We start from the raw sequence: 24,364 nt of genomic DNA, 5'->3' as shown, positions 1-24,364 counted from the left end.
CTGGCTCAAATGCATTAAGAAGGCAAGAAATTCCACAAATTAAGAAGGCACACCTTGTCATGTCTGCTCTCCAGCATTACGCACTCCTGCCACCATCAGTACGCACACCTGCCTTTCCTCGTCACGCTCATCAGCGTATTATTGGACTCACCTGGACTCAATCACCAGTTTACATCCCTTATATTTGTCAGTTCCCCATCTCTGTTCCCCGCTGCTGCATTAATTGTAATTTGTCTTTGTTTACCCGCGTGCTGAAGTTGTTCCTGTCTTGTTACCTGTCTGTTCCGCGATAAATGTTCAACTCCCCGTATCTGCTTCTCATCTCCAGTGTCGGTCGTTACAGAAGGCAGCAGCCATCATACAAAGCATCGGGGAGTACTGACGTTCCGGTTGGTGATGACACGGGTCCAGGGCCGACACCGATGGAACCAGGGTGCCTAAGCCAGCTCGTCGGGCTGTCACGCCCTAGGTCTCAGCCGGATCGTCAGGGTTTTACGCCCAGTAGGCTCACCAGGCTGCTATGCCTCTGCCGGATCATCGGGCTCCCACGCCTCAGTGGGATCTACAAGCTGTCACACATCAACCGGGTCGTCAGGCTCCCACGCCTCAGCCAGTTCGCCAGGCTCCCACACCCCTGCCAGTTTGTCGGGATTTTGCGCCCAGCCGGTTCGTCCAGCGCACGTGCCTCAGCCGGCCATCAGGCTCTCCCAGGTGGGACACCATGTGGCGCCCCTACGGGGGGGCGTACTGTCACGCCTGTCTTTGTTTACCCGTGTTCTGACGCTGTTCCTGTCCTGTTACCTGCTTCTCATCTCGGTCGTTACACACCTGTTAGTTGAAATACATTCCAGGTGACTTACCTTATGGAGCTGGTTGAGAGAATGCCAAGAGTGTGTAAAGCTGTCATGAAGGAAAGGAGTGGCTATTGGAAGAATCTCAAACATAAAATATATTTTGATTTGTTTAACACTTTTTTTGGTTACTACATGATTCCATATGTGTTATTTAATAGTTTTGATGCCTTCACTATTATTCTACCATGTAGATAATAGTACAAATAAAGAAAAACCCTTGAATGAGTAGGTGTCTAAAACTTTTGACATGTAGTGTATACATATTAATATTGCGCTGTTAAATTAGATCTTAGAATGTTGAGGCACTAGCCGCTTTGAATAGAGGGGCGTTGTGTACTCGGTGTGGAAGGCTACTTGGCGATATTAGTTGTTTGTCTGAAAAGCTCTGCACAACATGGCCGTAATGGAGGTGCGGTCAGTGGGAGCCAGCCTCTTTGTCCTGGTTCAGCGGTGCACTGGTTGCTGCGGTGCTGGGAGACTGCGTTGGCGGATAATTTCAATGTGCCATGTGTCCATGCAAGTCATTTGTTTATTGAAAAAAAAAATGCTCACGTTAAATCTACGATTATCACAAAGCATCACCGTGTGTCCCAGTCTTCATATTACTTTCGCTTCCAACAACAAGCACGAGGAAACAGCGCAATAACCTCTCTTCCTGCGACGTGAATAGGCTATATTCAGTAGCCTATATTATGTTTTATTGTTATACACCAGATATGTGCGGTAAAATGTGTTGTTTTACATTGTCAGGCATAGTAGTACAGTGCCCCTGGAGCAAATTGGGGTTAAGTGCCTTGCAAAGGGCCTATCGACCGATTTTTCACATTGTCGGGTAGCGTTTTCGAACCAGCAGCCTTTCGGTTATTGGCCCAGCGGGTTATTTTCCTGTGTCTGGTCCGGACTGCATTCTCACCTGCAGGGAACCGCACCATGGTACAAATTGAATCTGACCGAGACCACCCTTTTTGAGCGAACCACTGTGCGTGCAGACAGTGATCACACCAGCCCAAACTCATCGAACAAAGGAAGAAAACGCACCAGAGTTTGGAAAACAAACGCTCCAAACCAATTCGGTGTGAAAGCCCCCTAATGTGTAGGTCTACAGTACAAATACTCACATTTATCACCATGCATCTACCTCCCCTAAGCCCTATCAAATATGTGCATTGCTCAGGGCAACATTAAGGAATTTATTGAATAGAAAAAGGCTACACATTTATAGCTGTCTTCTGTGAATGGGCCCCTAAGCCCAATATCACACACCCATCACCACATATTCTCATGTCGTCATCATATCATCGTTGTGGTTTCCCCTCAGGTATTTTACATTACGTGATGACACTGCCATGACACGCTGTTTGGTCCAGTCTCTGTTGACCAGGGCAGGGTTCGACTGGGCAGGGTTCGACGAGCAAGACATGGCAAGCAGGTAAAGTAGACAGAGGTCTGTCTGCATTACAGTTTCAGTACTGTTCATACGCACCTACAGTGCATTGCGAAAGTATTCGGCCCCCTTGAACTTTGCGACCTTTTGCCACATTTCAGGCTTGTGGTCATCCTGTCTGGGTTGGTGCCCCCCCCCCCTTGGGTTGTGTCGTGGCGGAGGTCTTTGTGGGCTATACTCAGCCTTGTCTCAGGATGGTAAGTTGGTGGTTGAAGATATCCCTCTAGTGGTGTGGGGGCTGTGCTTTGGCAAAGTGGGTGGGGTTATATCCTTCCTGTTTGGCCCTGTCCGGGGGTGTCCTCGGAGTGGCCCACAGTGTCTCCTGACCCCCCCTGTCTCAGCCTCCAGTATTTATGCTGCAGTAGTTTATGTGTCGGGGGGCTAGGGTCAGTTTGTTATATCTGGAGTACTTCTCCTGTCCTATTCGGTGTCCTGTGTGAATCTAAGTGTGCGTTCTCTAATTCTCTCCTTCTCTCTTTCTCTCTCTCGGAGGACCTGAGCCCTAGGACCATGCCCCAGGACTACCTGACATGATGACTCCTTACTGTCCCCAGTCCACCTGGGTGTGCTGCTGCTCCAGTTTCAACTGTTCTGCCTTATTATTATTCGACCATGCTGGTCATTTATGAACATTTGAACATCTTGGCCATGTTCTGTTATAATCTCCACCCGGCACAGCCAGAAGAGGACTGGCCACCCCACATAGCCTGGTTCCTCTCTAGGTTTCTTCCTAGGTTTTGGCCTTTCTAGGGAGTTTTTCCTAGCCACCGTGCTTCTACACCTGCATTGCTTGCTGTTTGGGGTTTTAGGCTGGGTTTCTGTACAGCACTTTGAGATATCAGCTGATGTACGAAGGGCTATATAAATAAATTTGATTTGATATAAAACTGTATTTTTTTGTGAAGAATCAACAACAAGTGGGACACAATCATGAAGTGGAACGACATTTATTGGATATTTCACTTTTTTAACAAATCAAAAACTGAAAAATTGGGCGTGCAAAATTATTCAGCCCCTTTACTTTCAGTGCAGCAAACTCTCTCCAGAAGTGCAGTGAGGATCTCTGAATGATCAAATGTTGACCTAAGTGACTAATGATGATAAATACAATCCACCTGTGTGTAATCAAGTCTCCGTATAAATGCACCTGCACTGTGATAGTCACAGAGGTCCGTTAAAAGCGCAGAGAGCATCATGAAGAACAAGGAACACACCAGGCAGGTCCGAGATACTGTTGTGAAGAAGTTTAAAGCCGGATTTGGATACAAAAAGATTTCCCAAGCTTTAAACATCCCAAGGAGCACTGTGCAAGCGATAATATTGAAATGGAAGGAGTATCAGACCACTGCAAATCTACCAAGACCTGGCCGTCCCTCTAAACTTTCAGCTCATACAAGGAGAAGACTGATCAGAGATGCAGCCAAGAGGCCCATGATCACTCTGGATGAACTGCAGAGATCTACAGCTGAGGTGGGAGACTCTGTCCATAGGACAACAATCAGTCGTATATTGCACAAATCTGGCCTTTATGAAAGAGTGGCAAGAAGAAAGCCATTTCTTAAAGATATCCATAAAAAGTGTTGTTTAAAGTTTGCCACAAGCCACCTGGGAGACACACCAAACATGTGGAAGAAGGTGCTCTGGTCAGATGAAACCAAAATTGAACTTTTTGGCAACAATGCAAAACGTTATGTTTGGTGTAAAAGCAACACAGCTGAACACACCATCCCCACTGTCAAACATGGTGGTGGCAGCATCATGGTTTGGGCCTGCTTTTCTTCAGCAGGGACAGGGAAGATGGTTAAAATTGATGGGAAGATGGATGGAGCCAAATACAGGACCATTCTGGAAGAAAACCTGATGGAGTCTGCAAAAGACCTGAGACTGGGACGGAGATTTGTCTTCCAACAAGACAATGATCCAAAACATAAAGCAAAATCTACAATGGAATGGTTCAAAAATAAACATATCCAGGTGTTAGAATGGCCAAGTCAAAGTCCAGACCTGAATCCAATCGAGAATCTGTGGAAAGAACTGAAAACTGCTGTTCACAAATGCTCTCCATCCAACCTCACTGAGCTCGAGCTGTTTTGCAAGGAGGAATGGGAAAAAATGTCAGTCTCTCGATGTGCAAAACTGATAGAGACATACCCCAAGCGACTTACAGCTGTAATCGCAGCAAAAGGTGGCGCTACAAAGTATTAACTTAAGGGGGCTGAATAATTTTGCACGCCCAATTTTTCCGTTTTTGATTTGTTAAAAAAGTTTGAAATATCCAATAAATGTCGTTCCACTTCATGATTGTGTCCCACTTGTTGTTGATTCTTCACAAAAAAATACAGTTTTATATCTTTATGTTTGAAGCCTGAAATGTGGCAAAAGGTCGCAAAGTTCAAGGGGGCCGAATACTTTCGCAATGCACTGTATTAAGCATCTATAAATTATATTTAAAAACAATATTGCTTTACTCTGCAGGTTTGCAAAGTAATACAGCCATTCTGCAGGGCAGGGGTACGGGGCAGGTGTAATCCAGGTGTTGAGGAAGCTTGAATCTCCATACTTGAATGATCTTCCAGCCAGGACTGGCTCAGTTCAGCGGTCGTGGCTCATTTGGGAATGGTGGTGCAATGAGGTTAGCGGCTCAATAAGTATAGCTGTACTTCTGTATATCCTCTCTCTCTTTCTCTCCCTCGCTTTCTGCTCCCAGTACTCCAGGCTTGGTGCGACGCTGACCCACTCTTGTTCTCTGTGTTACAATGGAGCAGTACTCCAGGCCCTCACGGTCCACCTGCACTTACAGGGGCTTTGGAACTGCCACATAAGTTTATTAACAAACTAATTTTATAGATGGAGGAGGTGGAAGGAGAAGATGCTGCTCACAGTGACGCCAGAGTGTAATTACTTTCTGTCACACCCTGATCTGTATCACCTGTCTTTGTGCTTGTCTCCACCCTCCTCCAGATGTCGGGTCATCTTCCTCATAATCCCCAGTGTATTTATACCTGTGTTCTCTGTTTGTCTGTTTTCAGTTCGTCTTGTCAGGTCTTACCAGCGTGTTTTCCCATCTCCCTGCTTTCAAGTTCTGTTTCCTAGTTTCCCCGGTTCTGACCATTCTATCTGCCCTGGCCAGGAGCCCCGCCCATTGTCTGAAGTCAGCGCAGCCTGCCCCGGGACGTCTTCCTGTGGGCTCGGAAGTTGCCCCGGACCTCTCTGCCATTCCCGCAGAGTACCAGGACCTCCGGGAGGTTTTCAGTAAGGCCCAGGCCACTTCACTTCCTCCGCACCGACACTATGATTTCGTGATCAACCTTCTCCCAGGAACCACACCACCCCGGGGATGACTGTACTCTCTGTTGGGTCCGGAGACCAAGGCCATGGAGACCTACATCGAGGACTCCCTAGCTGCCGGGTGTATCCGTCCTTCTGCCTCCCACACCGGGGCAGTGTTCTTCTTTGTGGAGAAGAAGGACAAAACCCTACGCCCATGCATTGACTACCGGGAGCTCAATGACTTCACGGTGAAGAACCGCTATCCACTACCACTCATTGCCTCGGCCTTCGAGCCGCTCCAGGGGGCCACCGTTTTCTCCAAGTTGGATCTGTAGAACGCCTACCATCTGGTGCGGATACGGGAAGGGGACGAGTGGAAGACTGCCTTCAATGCAGCCATTACGAATACCTGGTCATGCCATTTGGATTCACCAATGCCCCTGCTGTGTTCCAGGCCCTGGTTAGAAACATTATTCGCGACATGTTGAACTGGTTCATTTTCGTCTACCTCGATGACATCCTCGTTTTCTCCCACTCAGCCCAAGAACACATGCTCCACATCCGACAGGTCCTCAATCGCCTACAGAAACACCAGCTTTTTGTGAAAGCGGAGAGAAATGCTAATTCCATCGCTCCACCATCCCCTTCCTTGGTTACATCATCACTGCAGGAATATACAGATGGATCCCAGGAAGGTGAGAGTGGTGGTGGATTGACCCCAGCCTACATCCAGAGTGCAGCTGCAATGTTTCCTGGGATTTGCCAACTTCTATCACCACTTTATGCGGGGTTACAGCACCCTGGCTTCCCCCCTGTCTGCACTCACCTCTCCCAAGATTCCATTCACATGGTCCCCAGCTGCTGATCGGGCGTTCCGGGACCTCAAGCACTGTTTCATCACTGCTCCCATATTGGTTCATCCTGACCCGTTCAGTCAGTTTGTAGTGGAGGCTGATGCTTCGGAATGTCAGAGTGGGGGATGTCCTGTCCCAGCGTTCTGCCCTGGACCTCAAGTTACATCCCTGTGCCTTCTTCTCCCATCACCTCAATGCCACGGAGAGGAACTACGATGTGGGGAATCGTGAGCTTCTCGCGGTGAAGATGGCATTGGAGGAGTGGAGACACTGGTTGGAGGGGGCGGAACATCTGTTTATTGTGTGGACAGACCACAAGAACCTGGAGTATCTCTGCACCGCCAAGCGTCTCAATTCCAGGCAAGCTAGGTGGGACCTGCTTTTCACCTGGTTTAACGTCTCCCTCTCCTACCAACAAGGATCCAAGAATATCAAGCCAGATGCGCTGTCACGCCGCTATAGCCCCGTGGCTACCCCCTCAGACCCCGAGACCATCCTTTCCACCTTGTGTCTGGCGAAGGCACTCGGCTGGGGAATAGGGAAGCAGGTCCAAGAGGCGCAGTGTTCCCAACCGAACCCCGGGGGGGCCCAGATAACCGTATGTTTGTGCCTGATGTGGTCTGCCCCTCGGTCCTGGAGTGGGCCCACTCCTCCAGGCTTGCTTGCCACCCGGGCTCCCATCGGACCCTGACCTGTGCAGCAACGCTTTTGTTGGCCTACCATGGTCCTGGACATCTGATCATTAGCCCCTCTGCTGTTTGTCTTCTGTTGCACTGTTTGTCTTACATCCCACCTTTCATGTGTCTAGGATTAAACCTGTGTACAGCCCTTTTGTCTCCTGTTTCCAGGCCCACCCCTCTCCCTTGTCTCATCGAAGGGCCAACCGACATACACAGTGAGGAGCCTCCTGAAGGTTTGACCGCGGGGCAGGGGATTCCAGTACCTGGTTGACTGGGGTGCCGGCATTGGAACTCAGCGATCAGGACTGGGTCCAGGATGTCCCTAGCGGGGACCCAGCACCTCTCTCCTCCGGGCCATAACCCTCCCAGTCAACCAGGTACTGGAATCCCCTGCCCTGAGGTCGAACCTTCAGGAGGCGCCTCACCGTGTACGACAGTTGGCCGTCAATGATACTTACACAGATTTGTTACACAGACTTGTTCTAACAAACATTTTTCTTTTCTGTTTTGCATCCAGCCTCAACGAGCCAGAGTTCCCCCATTCTGTTGAGTCAAGGATGTGATGGAAAGGAATAGCGTCAGTATTGAGGAGGTCGTATCTGATCTAGGTCAGTATTGACTCATGGAGTAAATACATACTATTTTTATCACATTTAAGGTAAGACCCAAATGCAGACTGTGTTGAAGTAACAATGTTTATTACAGCAACAGGGGTAGGGGAATGACAGGTCAAGGCAGGCAGGGGTCAATAATCCAGAGTAGTGGGGCAAAGGTACAAAACGGCAGGCAGGCTCAGGGTTAGATCAGGCAGAGGTAGGTAATCCAGAGTAGGGGCAAAGGTACAGGACGTCCGGCAGAGTGGTCAGGCAGGCAGGCTCAGAGTCAGGACAGGCAACGGGCAAGACCAGGAGGGTGGGAAAGAGCGACTAGGGAAAAGCAGGAGCTGAGACAAACCACTGGTTGATTTGACAAACAAGACGAACTGGCAACAGACAAACAGAAAACACAGGTATAAGTGTAATGGGGAAGATGAACGACACCTGGAGGGGGGTGGAGACAAGCACAAGGACAGGTGAAACAGATCAGGGCGTGACAATATTCAGTGGTGCCATTATCCCTCTGTCACAGTCGTCGTAAATACACTCAGACCAAATCGCAGCGTGGAATCGGTTCGACATATTTTATTGATAGTCAAACGCACAAAAAACAATAAAGAATAAACTATACGTGAAGCTCAAACAGTGCTCACAGGCATCTACACAGAAACAAGATCCCACAAAACCCCGTGGGGAAATGGCTGCCTAAATATGATCCCCAATCAGAGACAACACTAAACAGCTGCGTCTGATTGGGAACCATACCAGGCCAACAAAGAAATACACACTAGATTACCCACCCTAGCCACACCCCGACCTAACCAAAATGGAGAATAAAAGGCTCTCTATGGTCAGTGTGTGACACCCTCTAAGATTTTTGTTAACTCTAAAGATAGGCTTCTTTCTGTGTTTGAATAGCATTGCAGCCCTACACTCTGTCCCCACTGCCATGTTCTGTGTGCTGCACTGCCTGGAGCCCCGGGATGGTCTGCCCAATCGCTACGTTGGCCTGGAGAGGACAATCTGGCCTTGGGGGGGAGGCACAGACACTATCGCCTGCATGCCAGGGGCCATTGCAGGGTCACGTTATGGAATTTATACTATCCCCAAATCTAGCAGAGGTGCTGTGAAGGGGCAGAGGATGCTGATATGAATACTTAGTACCTACAAACTCTGTACCACTAGGCACCGACTGAAGGAGACTCTGGGACTGACAGTCTGCCAAACACAGCAGCACACAGCCCCCTACTTACACAAAGGGACTTTGACCGAGATAAACATACAGTCATGACTGAAAATATTAGCACTGAGATGGCCATTGCAAAATGGTCAATTAACCATTTCTTTGTGGATTTTGATGTGTACTTGGGGTTATTGTATTTCTGGAAGATCCACTAGTGGCCAAGTTTCAGCTTCCTTGCAGAGGCAACCAGGCTTTTGGCTAAAATTTCCTGGTACCGGGTTGACCATAACAAGGGGCCCAGGACCAGTGGAAGTTAAATATCCCTATAAGATCCACCAGCATATTTTAAAGTAGGTATGGGGGTTCTTTTCTGTATATGCATCCTTCGTTCCACACCGAACCTACCACTGGTGTGCCTGGCCAAAGAGCTTTATTTTCATGTCATCTAACAAATGTAAATGCTTGGACTTTTCTAAATGGCAATGTCACTTGGATTGAAACAAGTGCCATGGTCAGGTGACATGAAAATAGAGCTCTTTGGCCTCGCACCAGTGGTGGGTTTATAATCGAAGGAAGGATGCATAACAAGAAAAAAAAACATACCTAGGATTTCAAGGATCTGGAAAGATTCTATATGGAGGAATGGTCTACAGTCCCTCCCAATATGTTCTCCAATCTCATAAAAAAATCTAGAAGGGCTGTGTCGTTGTCCTCGGGAAGGGGAAAACAGGGGTGCTAATAATTTCGAGCCCTATCTTTTTGAGGGATTTAAAAAAAACTTGTTAAACAAAATCTTTCTCTGAGTAATTGTATTAGTATAAAGACATATCATTTCATTTTTTTGCATGCAGCTTTTTTGCATACAGCTTTTTTCACTCGATCTGTCCAATTTATCAGCTTATCGCCTCTAAAATGTAAATAAAACACTATAAAGAGTTTATATAATGTGTCATTACATACCTATTTGAAGGTTTGTGTCGAATTTGAATCGGGTTTTTAGGGCGGTGCTAAAGTGATCTTCAGAAGTAAACAGCAGCTTTTGAGAGTCATGAAATCTCGCAGTGATGATGCAAAAAATGACTAGGTATCCCCCTTACCCTGTAGCTTTCTTGTTTTTAAATGGTGAGAGCAGTGCTACACCTGGTGGAGAGAGGCAGTAAGACAGAATTAGTTGATTTATGCGCACTGTACGTTACGCCATGATACGTCACGATGTAACGTACAGCTTCTTCAATACTATAGAGCCATTACTATGTCAATCAACGCAACGCGTGAATAGAAACGTAGTTCACACCCCAGATTTTGATGTCAACAGTGTCGCTACAATCCCATTTGTTTTCTTTGCAGCCTCGTTTGAATGTCACGGTTGCGCACATTTGTACGGAATGGGGTTAGCGTACCTTAGTCTGTCACGAAAAACCTAATTTCTGAATTTAACATGAGTTACTATATGTCTTCTTTTTGATAGAGAAAATAATTGAATAAAAAAAAGTAAAGTAAAAAATTGTTTGATGTATTTGTGTGTTTGTTACTGATAATGTAAACCAACATCTGCGAAATACAAGCCGAGTACTTTCTTTGAGTTAAAGTACAAGAGAGATAATTAGATGTTCCTCTTCTGACAATCCTCAGCAGTCGAACTTTCAGAAATTGAATGTGACGACAGGTGAGGTGAAGTCTTCCGACTCTCGAACGCAATGATCACGAACATGCCAGTCATGATTCTGGCTCAGTGGGAGTAACATTTTTGGCCAGTACCCTGTATATTTCCAAGTGTATTATTTATTCCTTGTGTTATTTTTCTATTATTCAATTTTTTCTCTCTCTGCATTGTTGGGAAGGGCCCGTAAATCAGAATTTAACTCTTACAGGCTGACCACACCGCTTGTGTCGCGTGCGCGAGCGTTGCAAAATACATTTAGAAATCGTGTAACACCGTCTGTGCGCGTGCGCCATCGTGCATAAATCTATTTTGTCCCCCACACCAAAACGCGATCACGACAGGCAGGTTAAAATATCAAACCAACTCTGAACCAATTATATTAATTTGGGGACAGGTCAAAAAGCATTATACATTTATGGCAATTTAGCTAGTTAGCTTGCACTTGCTAGCTAATTTGTCCTATTTAGCTAGCTTGCTGTTGCTAGCTAATTTGTCCTGGGATGTAAACATTGAGTTGTTATTTTACCTGAAATGCACAAGGTCCTCTACTCCGCCAATTAATCCACATATAAAACGGTCAACCGAATTGTTTCTAGTCATCTCTCTTCCTTCCAGGCTTTTTCTTCTCTTGACTTTATATTGCGATTGGCAACTTTCATAAATTAGGTGCATTAAAGCCACTGACCTCTTTCAGTCACCCATGTGGGTATAGCTATTGAGGAGATGGCACGTAGGTACCTGCTTCTATAAACCAATAAGGAGATGAGAGAGGCAGGACTTGCACCGCGATCTGCGCCAGAATAGAACTGATTTCTATTTTACACACGTGAGCAGTGTGGGTGCAATAATTGAATAACATAGATTTCTAAATGTATTTTGACCTGAGCTGTGTTCGAATACCCATACTATATACTGTTAGTTCATTTTAGTAAACAAACGGTATCCTTTCAGTTGAGCATACTAGCGCTTCGCCTGTCTGCCGGAAGTTGATGCTGTTGTAATGCAACCTCTTGCTAGCTTGTTAGCATAACAAATTAATACCAAGACTTTGGGTGTGTTGCTAAATTCAATCTGGAATGCCAAAGTGCGTTTCTCTCTCGGAGTGCTTTCAGAGCGCACACTGGATGCTCTGGCTGAGGAGTAGGGTTGATCCAAGCGTTCTGACCTCCCAACTGCAGTCAAGCACCTAAGCTAACTTGCTAGCTACTTCCAGTCACAAATGAGAGAACACCTCACTCTGACCATTTTACTCGCCCTAGCATAGCTGGTTAGGCAGTTTTCATGTTATCCAGAGTGTTGGTGACTGTAACTGTGCTGCTGTCAACAATTTAATTATGCTTTTCTGCTGACGTTTACTGACACTGGCCACAACGGCTGTTGAGCGTTGAGCGTTAGTAAATTCATCCCTTATTCTGCGCTCTGCCTCTGGCACAGTCAGACTGCTCTGAAATCGGAGTAGATAGCCAGAGCGAATTTACAAACGCACCCGAACAACTATACCACTTAGCTAAGCTATGATTGACAGGGTTAGCCATAGTAGTATGGCGCCCCTGGAGCAAATTAGGGTTAAGTGCCTTGCAGTCGGATGCCAAGCAGTTGCCATACCAAGTGGTGATGCAGCCAAACAAGAAGCTCTGCAGCTGTAGAACCTTTTGAGGATCTGAGGGCCAATGCAAATATTTTCAGCCTCTTGAGGTGGAAGAGGCGTTGTCGTGCCTTCTTTACGACTGTGCTGATGTGTGTGGACCATGTTAATTCCTTAGTGATGTGGACACCGAGGAACTTGAAGCTCTCGACCCACTCCGCTACATCCACGTCAATGTGGATGGGGGCATGCTCGGCCCTTCGTTTCCTGTAGTCCAGGATCAGCTCCTTTGTATTGCTGACATTGAGGGAAAGGTTGTTATCATGGCACCACACTGCCAGGTCACTGACCTCATACCTATAGGCTGTCTCATCATCGTCGGTGATCAGGCCTCCCACATCGTGTCGTCAGCAAACCTAATGAGGGTGTTGGAGTCATGCGTGGCCACGCAGTTGTGGGCCAAGTTTCAGGCGGCAAATTTATGGTCATTTGCACCAGTATGTAGGAGGGAGATTCCAACATGTGAGAAGAGGGCATGGGACAAATGAGTGTGTAGTTTCAGTTTCATTTGTGGGGGGTGGCCATATAGCTGGGGATCAGAAATGTCCTGTACGAGTGAGACAGTTTGAAGTTTCCAGGGATTCATGGGCCCATGTCAGGGCTGGACCGGTCATCAGAGGTAGCAGCAGACAGATCCGGTGCTGCTGGAGGGTCCCCTAGTGCAGGGACAGGAAGGGAGTCAGAGGCACGCAGGGTCACTGGCGACAGCTCGTCAAGTAGCTCTAGCTGGTGTTGATCTGGTGGCGGTGAGGAATAGGGTTTGATCAGCAACATGTGGCGATGCTGGGGAAACCCTCTCCCCGGCTCAGGCAGCCAATGCCGACTCCAGCAGCATCGCCACGCGATAGCGAGCACCAGAAATGCACCAGAAACCGGTGCTTGTAGCAGTTGAATTCCTATATCTGGCGGCTGGTCATCTGTCGCTGGGGATGGCTCCCTGAATAGGCCTCGTCTCGCCAGACTCTCAGTGCTTTCCTGAACAGACACTCTTTTGGCACATCTTTCCGTTCTAACTCTGGAATTTGCTCTTTCCCTCACAAAACATACAATTATTTCCATGTCATTGGCACTTCTTTTATATTGAAAACCCACTCAGCGTGACAGGTCCCGTTATTTCTTCTAAAGCCTGTGTGCAGTCCAGTCGCAATGAAGACGATTTACCTTGTAGAAGGTTATGTTTTGTCCCTGTTAGTCGTGCGGTTTACCACAAACACGGTTTCAGCGGTTTCACGGCCATCCTCACGCACTGTGGCACCTACAACACTAATCTAGTGAGTCCGCCCAAGCAAGGCATTTGATTGGTTTGACGTGTTGCGAGTCGTCACTGATTTACACCGGGTTCTTACCCCTTTTTAGCAGATTTTGTGCCATGGACTTCCCGTTTAGGAAAGCCTGGTTCTCAATGAGGCTACTGATGAGCTAGTAGACTAGCTACTAGCTCTGGTCCAGCTTCAAATTACATCATTGACCCAGAGGTAGCTAGCTACATCCAGAGCCATATATTTCTAAATATATGGCTCTGCCTATACATCAATAGAACCAAAATGATAGCTAGTAAAAAGCCTTCCTATGTCAGCTGGTGAATAATTTGCTATGTTTTGTTGTATCTTTTATCTATCTTAATATAAAATACTAATCTACTATCCATTACCTGGTTGTTAATAAACTACCACTTCCCATATATTTGGCCACATCAGATGCATACTAGTAGGCAGGCACACTCTTTGGCCAAACATTAGAAAAAAAGGATCTGAGATGACCACTCTTGGCAGAAAGTCTCAGTCTATAGTGACTGGAAGTGCAAGAAAAGTTTAAGACAATGTAGCTGACTGGCACAATCTGATTCTGAAATGGGACCGACTGAATGATGAAGGATCCACCATTGCAAATAAAATTGTCAATCTAGGGTTGACAATGTTTTGCGATGTCTTGCTTGACAATAAATGGAATTGGGAGGAAAGTCATGCTAACGTTAAATGACAATCTTCCTCATCACTTTAAAAAAAATATGTTTACATAAAGAGATGGAAGTCATGAAGGAGGATCAGGACACATCTAATTCAGAGAATGCATTTGGAAACAGTAGTGAACTACAAGAGTTGCTAAGTGTCATGGACAAAATGGTGAATACATAATTTGTGCCATGATTGAACAGTATCAAAGACTGTGGAACAATCAGCCAAATCTTGATTAAGGATTGTTCCACCTTTCCCTCTGGCAACACTAACAATTGTAGCCTGATTCCAGATCTGTTCGTACTATTTTGCCAACTTAATGTTAATTATCACAACAACAAAAACAGACCTGAGACCAGTATACAATTGTGCTGTCAGTGTCATTACTGACCATTTTCTCTTTCCATTAGACACGCAATTGAATAAAAAAAATTATAAATTAGTTTAATCTGAGAAGGGGATCATCGACCTGGAGAAATTCCAATATGGAACAGGAAGACAAACTCCTTTGTTTCAGACCTGGCCTACATCACAGTTCGATGAGACTTTCCATCAGTTTAAGATGCCTTGTGCTTTGAAAATACATGTAGGACCCAGAATACACATAATTCTGGACTAAAAAACATTATGAATTGCTTTTTAGTTCAGGTGTAGGCTTACATTTTTTCTGGGAAACCGATCCTTGAGGTGTTTTTATTACGAATCATCTAGTGCCTTCAGAAAGTATTCATACCCCTTGACTTTAATCTATTTTAAATTCAGGCTGTAACACAACAAAATGTGGAATAAGTCAAGGGGTATGAATACATTCTGAAGGCACTGTATGTTCCATGACAAGTAGGTTTTGTGAAATGTCCCTATTTTTATTTCAGCTGAGGTCCCCTCCAAGCTCTACGAAGCCTACAAGCGTGACCGGACTCTGAAGCGGGCCATTCTTCAGGAACTAGCTCACACAACAACCTCTCAATGGTGCACCTCTCCTGCAGGCTGTATCAGCCGTACATAGACAACAGTGCAAGGCTACTGTTAGAGGGTCTTCTTTTAGAGACAGCGCATTGACGAATCTAACAAACATAAATTGGAACATTTTTTTCATATTGGAATGGGATTATATCCTGTGTATGGACTTGTAAGTACAGTAGCCATACAACTACTGTATGGATGTTACAAAGGAACTCACATGCACCGAATGAAGCACAGCAATGCTGCTGGTTTCAACTTTCCGTTAAATAAAATCATGATTTGTTCTCACATTCTTTATTAAGAGAAAAATGAGCTAAACTGTACAGTATATGAAATGGTTGTACTGCAACAATGAATCACAAATGAAACATGGAAATGAATAAAACCACAACTTTTACGATTTCTTTTAAAGTTTCCCCTCCATTGAATAAATGTCCCATGGTATTACAAACCTATTTTATGTTTGGAAAATGTTACACCCAAATATATAAAAAGTAATAAAATAGTGCAACTTTTTTAAACTGCTTTTGATATTTATCTACATATAAACATATCACAAACAACTAAACACTTTTAAGGAAGGGCTATTAATTTGTCTAAATATGAAAACACCACATCGAAAATAATGTTTACAAATTCATAAAGAACACTTGGAATACAATAAAATCCACCAGAAGTAAGAAATCAATATGGGTGAAGTTGAGGGGGTTGAATATGGAGAAACATCAAATCACTGCTGTGTTTTCCCCTCAGCCTCAATACCAAGCAGGGCATGGACTGCTTCCAGAGGGACTCCTTCAGGGGCGCGGATGTGCATGGTGGTGCCGTCAGGCCCGTTGACGATGACGATGCGCTCAGAGGCCATGTCGCCCTCCTGGCCCTCTGCTAGGTGCATGGTGAGCCCCTCGGTCTGGATGTAGATCTCCTGGCCTTCCTGGGTCTCCTGAACCACTACCTGGCCTCCGCTGGAGACAGCCTGGGTCAGGCCACTCTCCTGGACCAGGGTACAGTTGGGCTGATGCGGCTGAGTGCTACTACTCCTGGGCTGCTGATCTACTGGGACTGGGTCTGTGGCCAAGGCCTTCTCTAACTCTTTCATCTGATCTGCTATGTCAGTGGTGCTCAGGACCTCAGTTGGTTCTGTACCAGACACACCCTGACAAGTCTCCATGGCCTCTCCTCCCGCTGAGTCAACGGTCTCTGTCATGCTGTTGGATAAGTGATCCTGGATCAGTTCCATGGGTGTTACGTTAGTCTCTGGGTTAGATGAGACAACCTGTGGTTTGACGATAGCAGTCTGAGTGGCTTGAGGGCCCATGTCACTGGTGCTCAGGACCTCGGTTGGTTCCGTACCAGACGCACCCTGACCTGTCTCCATGGCCTCCTCTCCTCCCGCTGAGTCAATTGACTCTGTCATGCTGTTGGATAAGTGATCCTGGATCAGTTCCATGGGTGTTACATTTGTCTCTGGGTTAGATGAGACAACCTGTGGTTTGACGATAGCAGTCTGAGTGGCTTGAGGGCCCGCGGGGCTCTTGGTGGGCGCCTGAGTTTGTGGTGAATTGTCCTTCATGCTTGTTGATGCAGTGTTCTCTACTTTGGCCTCACTGGATTCTGAGAGTATACAGGGAAAAGAAAGCAGAAAAAAAGTGTGATCTTCCATGATTTCTTCCATGTTTTGGTTAGGACATATATCAAATATCTATCCACAGGTTGTTAGTTGGTAAAATATACAACATACCTATTTTGGAAGTCTCAATGCCGTTCTGATGAATTTGAACACCAACCCGGTTTTCCATTTTAAATCTCTTTGTTGGAGGTAACATTTTAGAATTCTGGGTAAAAAAAAAAAAAAAAATTAAAAAAAGACACTTTCATCAACTTAAGAATTACCTTTACATTTTTGCATCTCATAACAATGAATTACTATGAAAAAAATATATAATTCCATAACAGCAAGAGTAGAGTTAGTGTGCAGTCTAAATGAAATGGTGCTTACCTCCATGTAGCGGACATTCTTGGTTGCCATGTTGGTGACATTCTGCTGCGTTGGAGGGTTGAGGACTTTCAACCTGTTCACCTCATCGACGATGCCAAGAGATTTGGCAACCTAAGCACAGGATGTACATTAATGAACAATTTTACTCTGTACATTTTGTTTCCGAGACAGAATCAATTTGTTCAATGCATTTGAATACATTTCAACTCCCAGTGTAGTGATACTAATAATGAGATGTCTGTATAGTATTTTATGCATGGAAGTTCTTTATTTGTAATCTGGCTATGACATTATTAATTCCCCCCAAATGTATAGTTTCATAAAATTGAATAATATAGCTGTACTTCTTACATCTACATTGTGGACCTCCAAGGCCGTGTGGACACCCTGCTGAGGGTTACTGATATAGTCCCGGGCCATCTTCTTCACCTGGCTGTGGAGCTGCTCAAACTCCCGGTAGACATCCGAAAACTGGGCTTTGGGTTGCCGCCCCTTCTCCACCTGACGGTTCATGGAATACAATTATTCAGTAAACCACAAACTACAACTGTGTCTTATTCGATATTTGCCTGTTGTTAAAAATGTATGATAAAGTGCATTCAAACATTGTGTAGCAAAAACAATGTATTGTGTAAATTGTTTTATTGGCGTGCAACTGTTTGTTCAGGTGGTTAGCGTGGTGACCTTACCTTCATCAAGAGGAACTCCCAGACAGTCATGACCTTAGCCAGGCGAGGGAGCACAGTCTCCATCAGTTCTTCATTATCACACTCGTGTGTCACCTAGCAAGGGAACAAGTGACATAAACAGTCAAACAACTTATGGTGTTCAGAGATTCATGTTATACTCACAACATTGCTAAATACTCATGTGTTTTGCATTATAACAACTAAATTTTGTTTGTATATTTAACACTTTTAACTTCATGTAGAAATATTCCTAGCAGCAACCGTTTGTTGAAAGTGTTCTGACTCCTAATTTGATGTACCTCTTTCAGCCGTGCTTTCCTTCTCTGGGCCTGCTGCTCCACACTGGCTACTCCCCCTCCTAGCTTTGGGGGTCGGCCCCGTCGCCCCCGTCTCACTGCTGGGTGTGCTGCCACCGTCGGCCGGCCTTTGGTAGGTGGTCTGCCCCGTCCTCTGGGCCTCCCTGGTCCCCGAGCCTGGACCACTACCTGGCCCACTGCCTGTCTGGTAGAAGCTGCTACTCCTTGGGCTGCCGTGGTATCCACCTGTGAAGGTACAATCCGTAAAAACATTATGGACTGGTTTCCCAGACACAGATTAAGCCTAGTCACGGGCTAAAAGCTAGTTCAATGGAGATTCTCCATTGTGCTTGATTTTTTGTGTGTCTTGGACAAGGTTTAATCTGTGTCCGGAAAACCAACACTATAACAGACAGACACCACCATAATATTAGCTTTCGGCTAAATTAGCTGCAGGTTGTCAACATTCCAATGGTATTCGTTTGTCAACATTTGATTATACACAAGGTAACTTTCTAGCGACTTACTTTTTGTTGAGTGGTTGAAGTTGCAGCAGCCGTTTTCTCTGTGGCATCACTTTCCTCAGGACCTGATGTATTTTTAACACTGTAGGCATTACTCTCTTCAGTTGGCTTCTTATGTTCAGCCCCAGCGCCTGCTCTCTTACCAGGGCTGTCCGTTTTTGGGGTCCCTTCAGGGGACTTCAGTTCACCGTGAGAGGGATTCAGCCTGTAGTGTCTGGACAGACCTCCGTGGCCTATGTAAGCTTTATCGCATGTTTCACATTGAAAGGCCTTCCGCTTGTGACTGTAACTCATAGATGCTGCTCCCTTTTTACTATCCCCGCCATCCTCATCTTCCTCCACACTGATCTCAGAGTAATCATCAGAATCTGACTGATGGCCCTCGGCCAAATCCTCTGTCTTGATGAACTTATAGTCCTTCACCTTGTACTTGGGCGGTCTGGACACCCTCCCGGAACGGGTTTTGATATTCGGTGCCTTCTTCACTCTGGCTTTGACCCTCTTAACTTTTTCCACTGTGGAGGCTGGGACAGAGACAGACGTGGTGGCAGCAGCGGTGGCAGGTTTAACTGCTGTGCCGTTGACCGGGGCCTTACCAGAAGGCTGCTGGACCGGGGTCTGAACAGGTATGGGCAGTTTGTGCACAATGGGAACCAGGCTGCCAACCACGGGGGTTGAACTCTGCAGAAGCAGCTGAATGGGAGGGTCTCCAGGGTTCTGCTGTAGGAAGTACTGTTGCTGTCCAACCATGGGTGTGATGTGGATGATCTGGGGGCTGCTGCTCACACTGCCATTTGTAGACACTTTGACTTGCTGGCCTTGACTCGTCAAAGCCAAGTTCTTCTGTTGGGGGATTGAAATGGTAGCCTGCGTAGGTCCTTTCACCTCCTGCTTTCCAGAGGGCATCTGGACTTGGATTCTGATGGTTTCCTGCTGGTAAAATATAAACAATAACATCTGGATAGTAGATTTCATAGCATCGTATTAAAGTGCTATGATCAAATGTTATATTTTCAAACACAGAATTAGACAATTGAGCATATTAAATATCAGTGAAAGTCACATGTGCAATAATTTAATAGAAAAAAACGAATCCAAAAAGTAGTTACCTTTTTCGGGACCAGGCGCGTACCATTGTGGGACTGAAGTGCCACTTGTTTCGCGACCTTCTTCAGCTGCTGTGATGCATTCTGCATAGTGACCAGTGGATGTGGGCTTCCTACTGTAATCTCTGAAGCTGCAACAGTCGTGAACAAGCCAGTTGTGGGGTCCAGAGTGGTCACAACCTGCTCCGATTCCTTGGGTGTCTGGGCCATGGATTGCTGAGATTTGATCACTTGCTCTAGCACTTGTTGCAGCTCATTGGGAGCCAGTGCTGTACTTGGAATAGTATACTGTGTCTGTGATGAAGTAGTAGGGAGTGTTTTGATTACTTGATTTTGTTCAAACAGGCGAACAGCCTCACTCTCTGTCACTGTGACAAGCTGCTGTTTGGCCAACTGCTCCACTAGCTGTTGCTGCTCCTCTGCAGTCAGACCTGATCCCTCAACAAAACTACCGTCTGGTTGCACATAAATAATGGTGGTTCCAGGTGCGAGAGCGTTTACAAAGTCAGCACTGACTGTAGAATACTCTGCACCATTTGCAATACCTGAAGTCTCAACAATAGACGTTATGTTTTGTTCAGGTTGTTGTTCATTTCCATCAGTTTGGCCGACAACCACTTGGGAGTCCTTTGCAACGAATGTCTCCTCTTTTGTGCAGCTTTGCAGGAAATCTGTCAAGCCCTGCGCTTCAATACATTTATCGCCGACTTGGTTCTGGTTTTCCAATTCTGTAGAGGTTTCATTTTCTGGCAATCCAGAAACACATTGAACTTGATATATTGTACCATGATCTGCCCCTGTTGTTGTACTTGACACATCGCTCTCATCCTCGTTGTCCGCCATTTTGACTGTTGTAGCTAGCAGGCTAGCTAGCTAGCTAGATATTCATGTGCAATCCCCGAAACAATCGATAGATTAGGTAACTTGAATTTCGATATTTTTTTACAACCCAATGAGTTAGTAATAAAAACGACACAGAGGTTACTGCAATTGTAAAAAATATATATATGTTGAGGATACTGTGAAACGATGCAATCGTTAAACGCTACAGAAGGTAGCTAACGGCAAAGACAGACGTGAGCAGAGTGGCTGCTGGCTAGATTTTTTTCTCCAGCGTGTGTCATTTCCGTAGCCGGTCATTTTCTTCTTCGGTGGGGTTTATCGGCAGTTGGCATCCAACGTTGTTGTGCATTACCGCCACCTACTGTAGTTGAGTGTGGGCCAGAGACTGACAAACTAAAGCCAACCCCGTTTCTCTTAAAAAAAGATAACAACATATTTGAGGCTGGTTCTAATGACGTTCTACTCAGTATGCTTTGAAATTCATTTCCTGTATCCCCTTCTCCCTCATACTGGATATCAGCCTCTCTCTTTCCCTCTCATACTGCCCACACAGTATCAGTACATGCTCCACTGTTTCTGTTTCCTGGCAATAATCACACTTTCCTGTCTGATGATTTCCTATCACATTTAAAGTATTATTCAACCGTCTGTGACCCACTCTTAGTCGTGTAAAAATAGCCTCTCTTCTGTCTCTTCCTGCCGTCCTCCTCTCCCCGACTTTCCTATGTACTTGGAATAGATGCCTGCCTTTAGTGTCTCTATTCCACTGCTGCTGCCATATCAAATCAAATCAGGTGAAAAAAAACAGGTGTAGACCTTACAGTGAAATGCTTATTTACAAGCCCTTAACCAACAATGCAGTTTTAAGAAAAATACGTTAAAAAAAGTATGATAATTAATAAAAATAAAAAAATAATTAAAGAGCAGCAGTAAATAACAATTGCGGGGCTATATACAGGTGGTACCGGTACAGAGTCAATGTACATGTTAGAGTTATTCAAGTGACTATGCATAGATAATAACAGAGAGTAGCAGCAGCATAGAAGAGGTGGGTCAATGCAAATAGTCTGGGTATCCATTTGATTAGATGTTCAGCAGTCTTATGGCTTGGGGGTAGAAGCTGTTTAGAAGCCTCTTGGACCTAAACTTGGTGCTCCGGTACCGCTCGCCATGCGGTAGCAGAGAGAACAGTCTATGACTAGGGTGGCTGGAGTCTTTGACAATTTTTCAGGTCTTCCTCTGACACCGCCTGGTATAGAGGTCCTGGATGGCAAGAAGCTTGGCCCTGGTGATGTACTGCGCCGTACGCACTACCCTCTGTAGTGTCTTGCGGTCGGAGGCCGAGCAGATGCCATACCAGGCAGTGATGCAACCCGTTAAGATACTCTCGATGGGGCAGCTGTTAAACCTTTTGAGGATCTGAGGTTCCATGCCAAATATTTTCAGTCTTTTGAGGGGGAATAGTTTTTGTTGTGCCCTCTTCACGACTGTCTTGGTGAGCTTGGACCATGTTAGTTTGTTGGTGATGTAGACACCAAGGTACTTGAAGCTCTCAACCTGCTCCACTACAGCCCCGTCAATGAGAATGGGGGCGTGCTCGGTCCTCCTTTTCCTATAGTCCACAATCATCTCCTGTGTCTTGATAGCGTTGAGGGAGTGGTTGTTGTCCTTGCACCACACGTCCAGGTCTCTGACCTCCTCCCTATAAGCTGTCTCATCGTTGTGTCATCAGCAAACTTTTTATTTTAACAGTTTTTATTTAACCTTTATTAATGATGGTGTTGGAGTCGTGCCTGGCCGTGCAGTCATGAGTGAACGGGGAGTATAGGGAGGGGACAGAGCACATACTCCTGAGGGGCCCCTGTGTTGAGGATCAGCGTGGCGGATGTGTTGTTACCTACCCGTTCCACCTGGGGGCGGCCCATCAGGAAGTCCAGGATCCAGTTGCAGAGTGAGGTGTTTAGTCCCAGAGTCCTTAGCTTAGTGATGAGCTTTGAGGGCACTATGGTGTTGAACGCTGAGCTGTAGTCAATTAATATCATTCTCACATAGGTGTTCCTTTTGTCCAGGTGGGAAAGGGCAGTGTGGAGTGCAATAGAGATTGCATCATCTGTAGATCTGGGGCAATATGCAAATTGGGTGGTCTGCACCATCACTGTCCATATCAGGCTTTTTGCATTTGCCTTGCTCATTGAAACTACAACATCCACATCCCCACTACTAAGTGCTTGTTTAGCCAGTACATCAGCTGCCTAGTTCCCCCTCTACCCCCACATGGACTAGGACCCAAGTAAATCTTGTCTGAATACCCATCTGTCTAACCCTGCCATGGGTTTGTAGTACATCATACAGCAGGTCTTGTCTGCTACGTGAGCTAAAGACTTCAGACTCATCAACACTGCACATGAGTCAGAGCAAATGACTACATCCGGTCACTTTATTAGACCATCTATGGTCGTTCCACAAAGTTTATAAACTCAGAGGCTTAACATCGCAAGATTTTCTGGGAACGCATGTGAAACAGACCAAGCAGATCCGGCTGGGGTTTGGGGTTTTGAAAAGTCAATGAGAGAAGTGAAAAATTCTTCCTTAGTTGTTAATTTTCTCTAAATCTAAATGCACAAACTAGAATCGAGGCAATGTTATTACTCTAACCTCATAAAAGTGACAAACGGACATGTTGGAATTTTTGTCAAGAACAACTTTATATCGAAGTAGTGTGTGATACCAGATGAAGTGATTCCGCGCATGCACTTAGCTAGCCAATGTCGCCATGACATTGTCTACAAGCGTTATCTGGAGAAGCAGGTTTAGCCCATCTTCATACTGTACTGTCTTTGGTTTTTCTGTATGGAGCGCCATTTGGGTCTTTGCGTGTCAAAAAAGATACAAGTAAAATAATACTATGTGACAGGTTAAATAAGCTTTTAATTTGACACGTCAAATAACATAATTATATTATAGAAAATAACATTTGAATTAAAAACAGGTTCAGCCCCTGGTTCGACCGCTATCTTTCAGAGTTACTCCATCTCAAGAATTGCATTTGGCGAAAGGCTCGGCACATGCATACTCAGGTTGACTGGCTCTTATTCAGGCAAATTAGAAATAAGTGCACTCAGGCTATCCGGAAGGCCAAAGTTTGTTACTTTAAGGAGCAGTTCTCTCTCTGTGGGTCTAACCCCAAGAAGTTCTGGAAAATGGTTAAAGACCTGGAGAATAAACCCTCCTCCTCACAGCTGCCCATGTCCCTTAAAGTTGATGATGTGGTTGTTACTGACAAGAAGCATATGGTTGACCTCTTTAATCACCACTTCATTAAGTCAGGATTCCTATTTGACTCAGCCATGCCTTCTTGCCCGTCCAACATATCCTAATTTCTCTCCCCTTCTAATTCTACTATCCCGATGCTTCTTCCTCTTTTTCCCCTGCCCGAAACCAAATTTCTCCCTGCAGGCAGTCACCGAGTCCGAGGTGCTAATGGAGCTCCTGAAACTAGACCTCAAAAAACCATCTGGGTCAGAAAATTTAGACCCTTTCTTCTTTAAGGTTGCTGCCCCTATCATCGCCAAGCCTATCTCCAACCTTTTTAACCTGGCTCTCCTTTCTGGGGAGTTTCCCCATTGCTTGGAAGGCAGCCACAGTTAGTCCTTTATTAAAAGGGGGCGATCAAGCTGATCCTAATTGTTATAGGCCTAGTACTATTTGGACTGTTTATCAAAAGTGTTGGAAAAACTTGTCAATAATCAACTGACTGGCTTTCTTGATGTCTATAGTATTCTCTCTGGTATGCAATCTGG

General features: G+C 45.6%; 1 protein-coding gene and 2 pseudogenes across 2 annotated transcripts; 2 read left to right on the top strand and 1 right to left on the bottom strand.

Moving 5' to 3' along the window:
* Positions 1-293: 293 nt before the first annotated feature.
* Positions 294-8,859, top strand: LOC139374458 (ADP-ribosylhydrolase ARH3-like; annotated as a pseudogene).
* A 3,922-nt stretch (positions 8,860-12,781) lies between these two features.
* On the top strand, positions 12,782-15,203 carry LOC139374457 (cyclin-dependent kinase 2-interacting protein-like; annotated as a pseudogene).
* A 182-nt stretch (positions 15,204-15,385) lies between these two features.
* On the bottom strand, positions 15,386-20,830 carry LOC139375069 (uncharacterized). 2 transcript variants are annotated; one of them, XM_071116473.1, is made up of 8 exons: positions 19,725-20,830; positions 18,619-19,548; positions 18,095-18,337; positions 17,796-17,888; positions 17,458-17,607; positions 17,107-17,217; positions 16,849-16,942; positions 15,386-16,721 (listed from the first exon to the last, which is right to left on the bottom strand). In XM_071116473.1, exons 1-8 carry the CDS (start codon positions 20,562-20,564, stop codon positions 15,838-15,840), a joined length of 3,345 nt encoding a protein of 1,114 aa, XP_070972574.1. In that variant the 5' UTR covers positions 20,565-20,830; the 3' UTR covers positions 15,386-15,837. The 2 variants fall into 2 exon arrangements, with proteins under 2 accessions (XP_070972574.1, XP_070972575.1); XM_071116474.1 differs by having other exon boundaries at positions 18,619-19,545; positions 19,725-20,828.
* Between the last annotated feature and the right edge of the window lie 3,534 nt (positions 20,831-24,364).

The sequence above is a fragment of the Oncorhynchus clarkii genome, chromosome 19 (assembly GCF_045791955.1).
Source record: "Oncorhynchus clarkii lewisi isolate Uvic-CL-2024 chromosome 19, UVic_Ocla_1.0, whole genome shotgun sequence".
NCBI classification, from domain to species: domain Eukaryota; kingdom Metazoa; phylum Chordata; class Actinopteri; order Salmoniformes; family Salmonidae; genus Oncorhynchus; species Oncorhynchus clarkii.
Note: the sequence above shows the minus strand (reverse complement) of the source record. Positions and strands in the feature narration are given on the sequence as shown.

Excerpts from the sequence above, each read along its gene's own strand:
- LOC139375069 (XM_071116473.1), bottom strand. The coding sequence starts at position 20,564 with ATGGCGGACAACGAGGATGAGAGCGATGTGTCAAGTACAACAACAGGG. Across the intron at positions 19,549-19,724 it reads CGCGCCTGGTCCCGAAAAAG|CAGGAAACCATCAGAATCCA; the intron begins GTAACTACTTTT and ends ATATTTTACCAG. Across the intron at positions 17,889-18,094 it reads GGAAAGCACGGCTGAAAGAG|GTGACACACGAGTGTGATAA; the intron begins GTACATCAAATT and ends TTCCCTTGCTAG.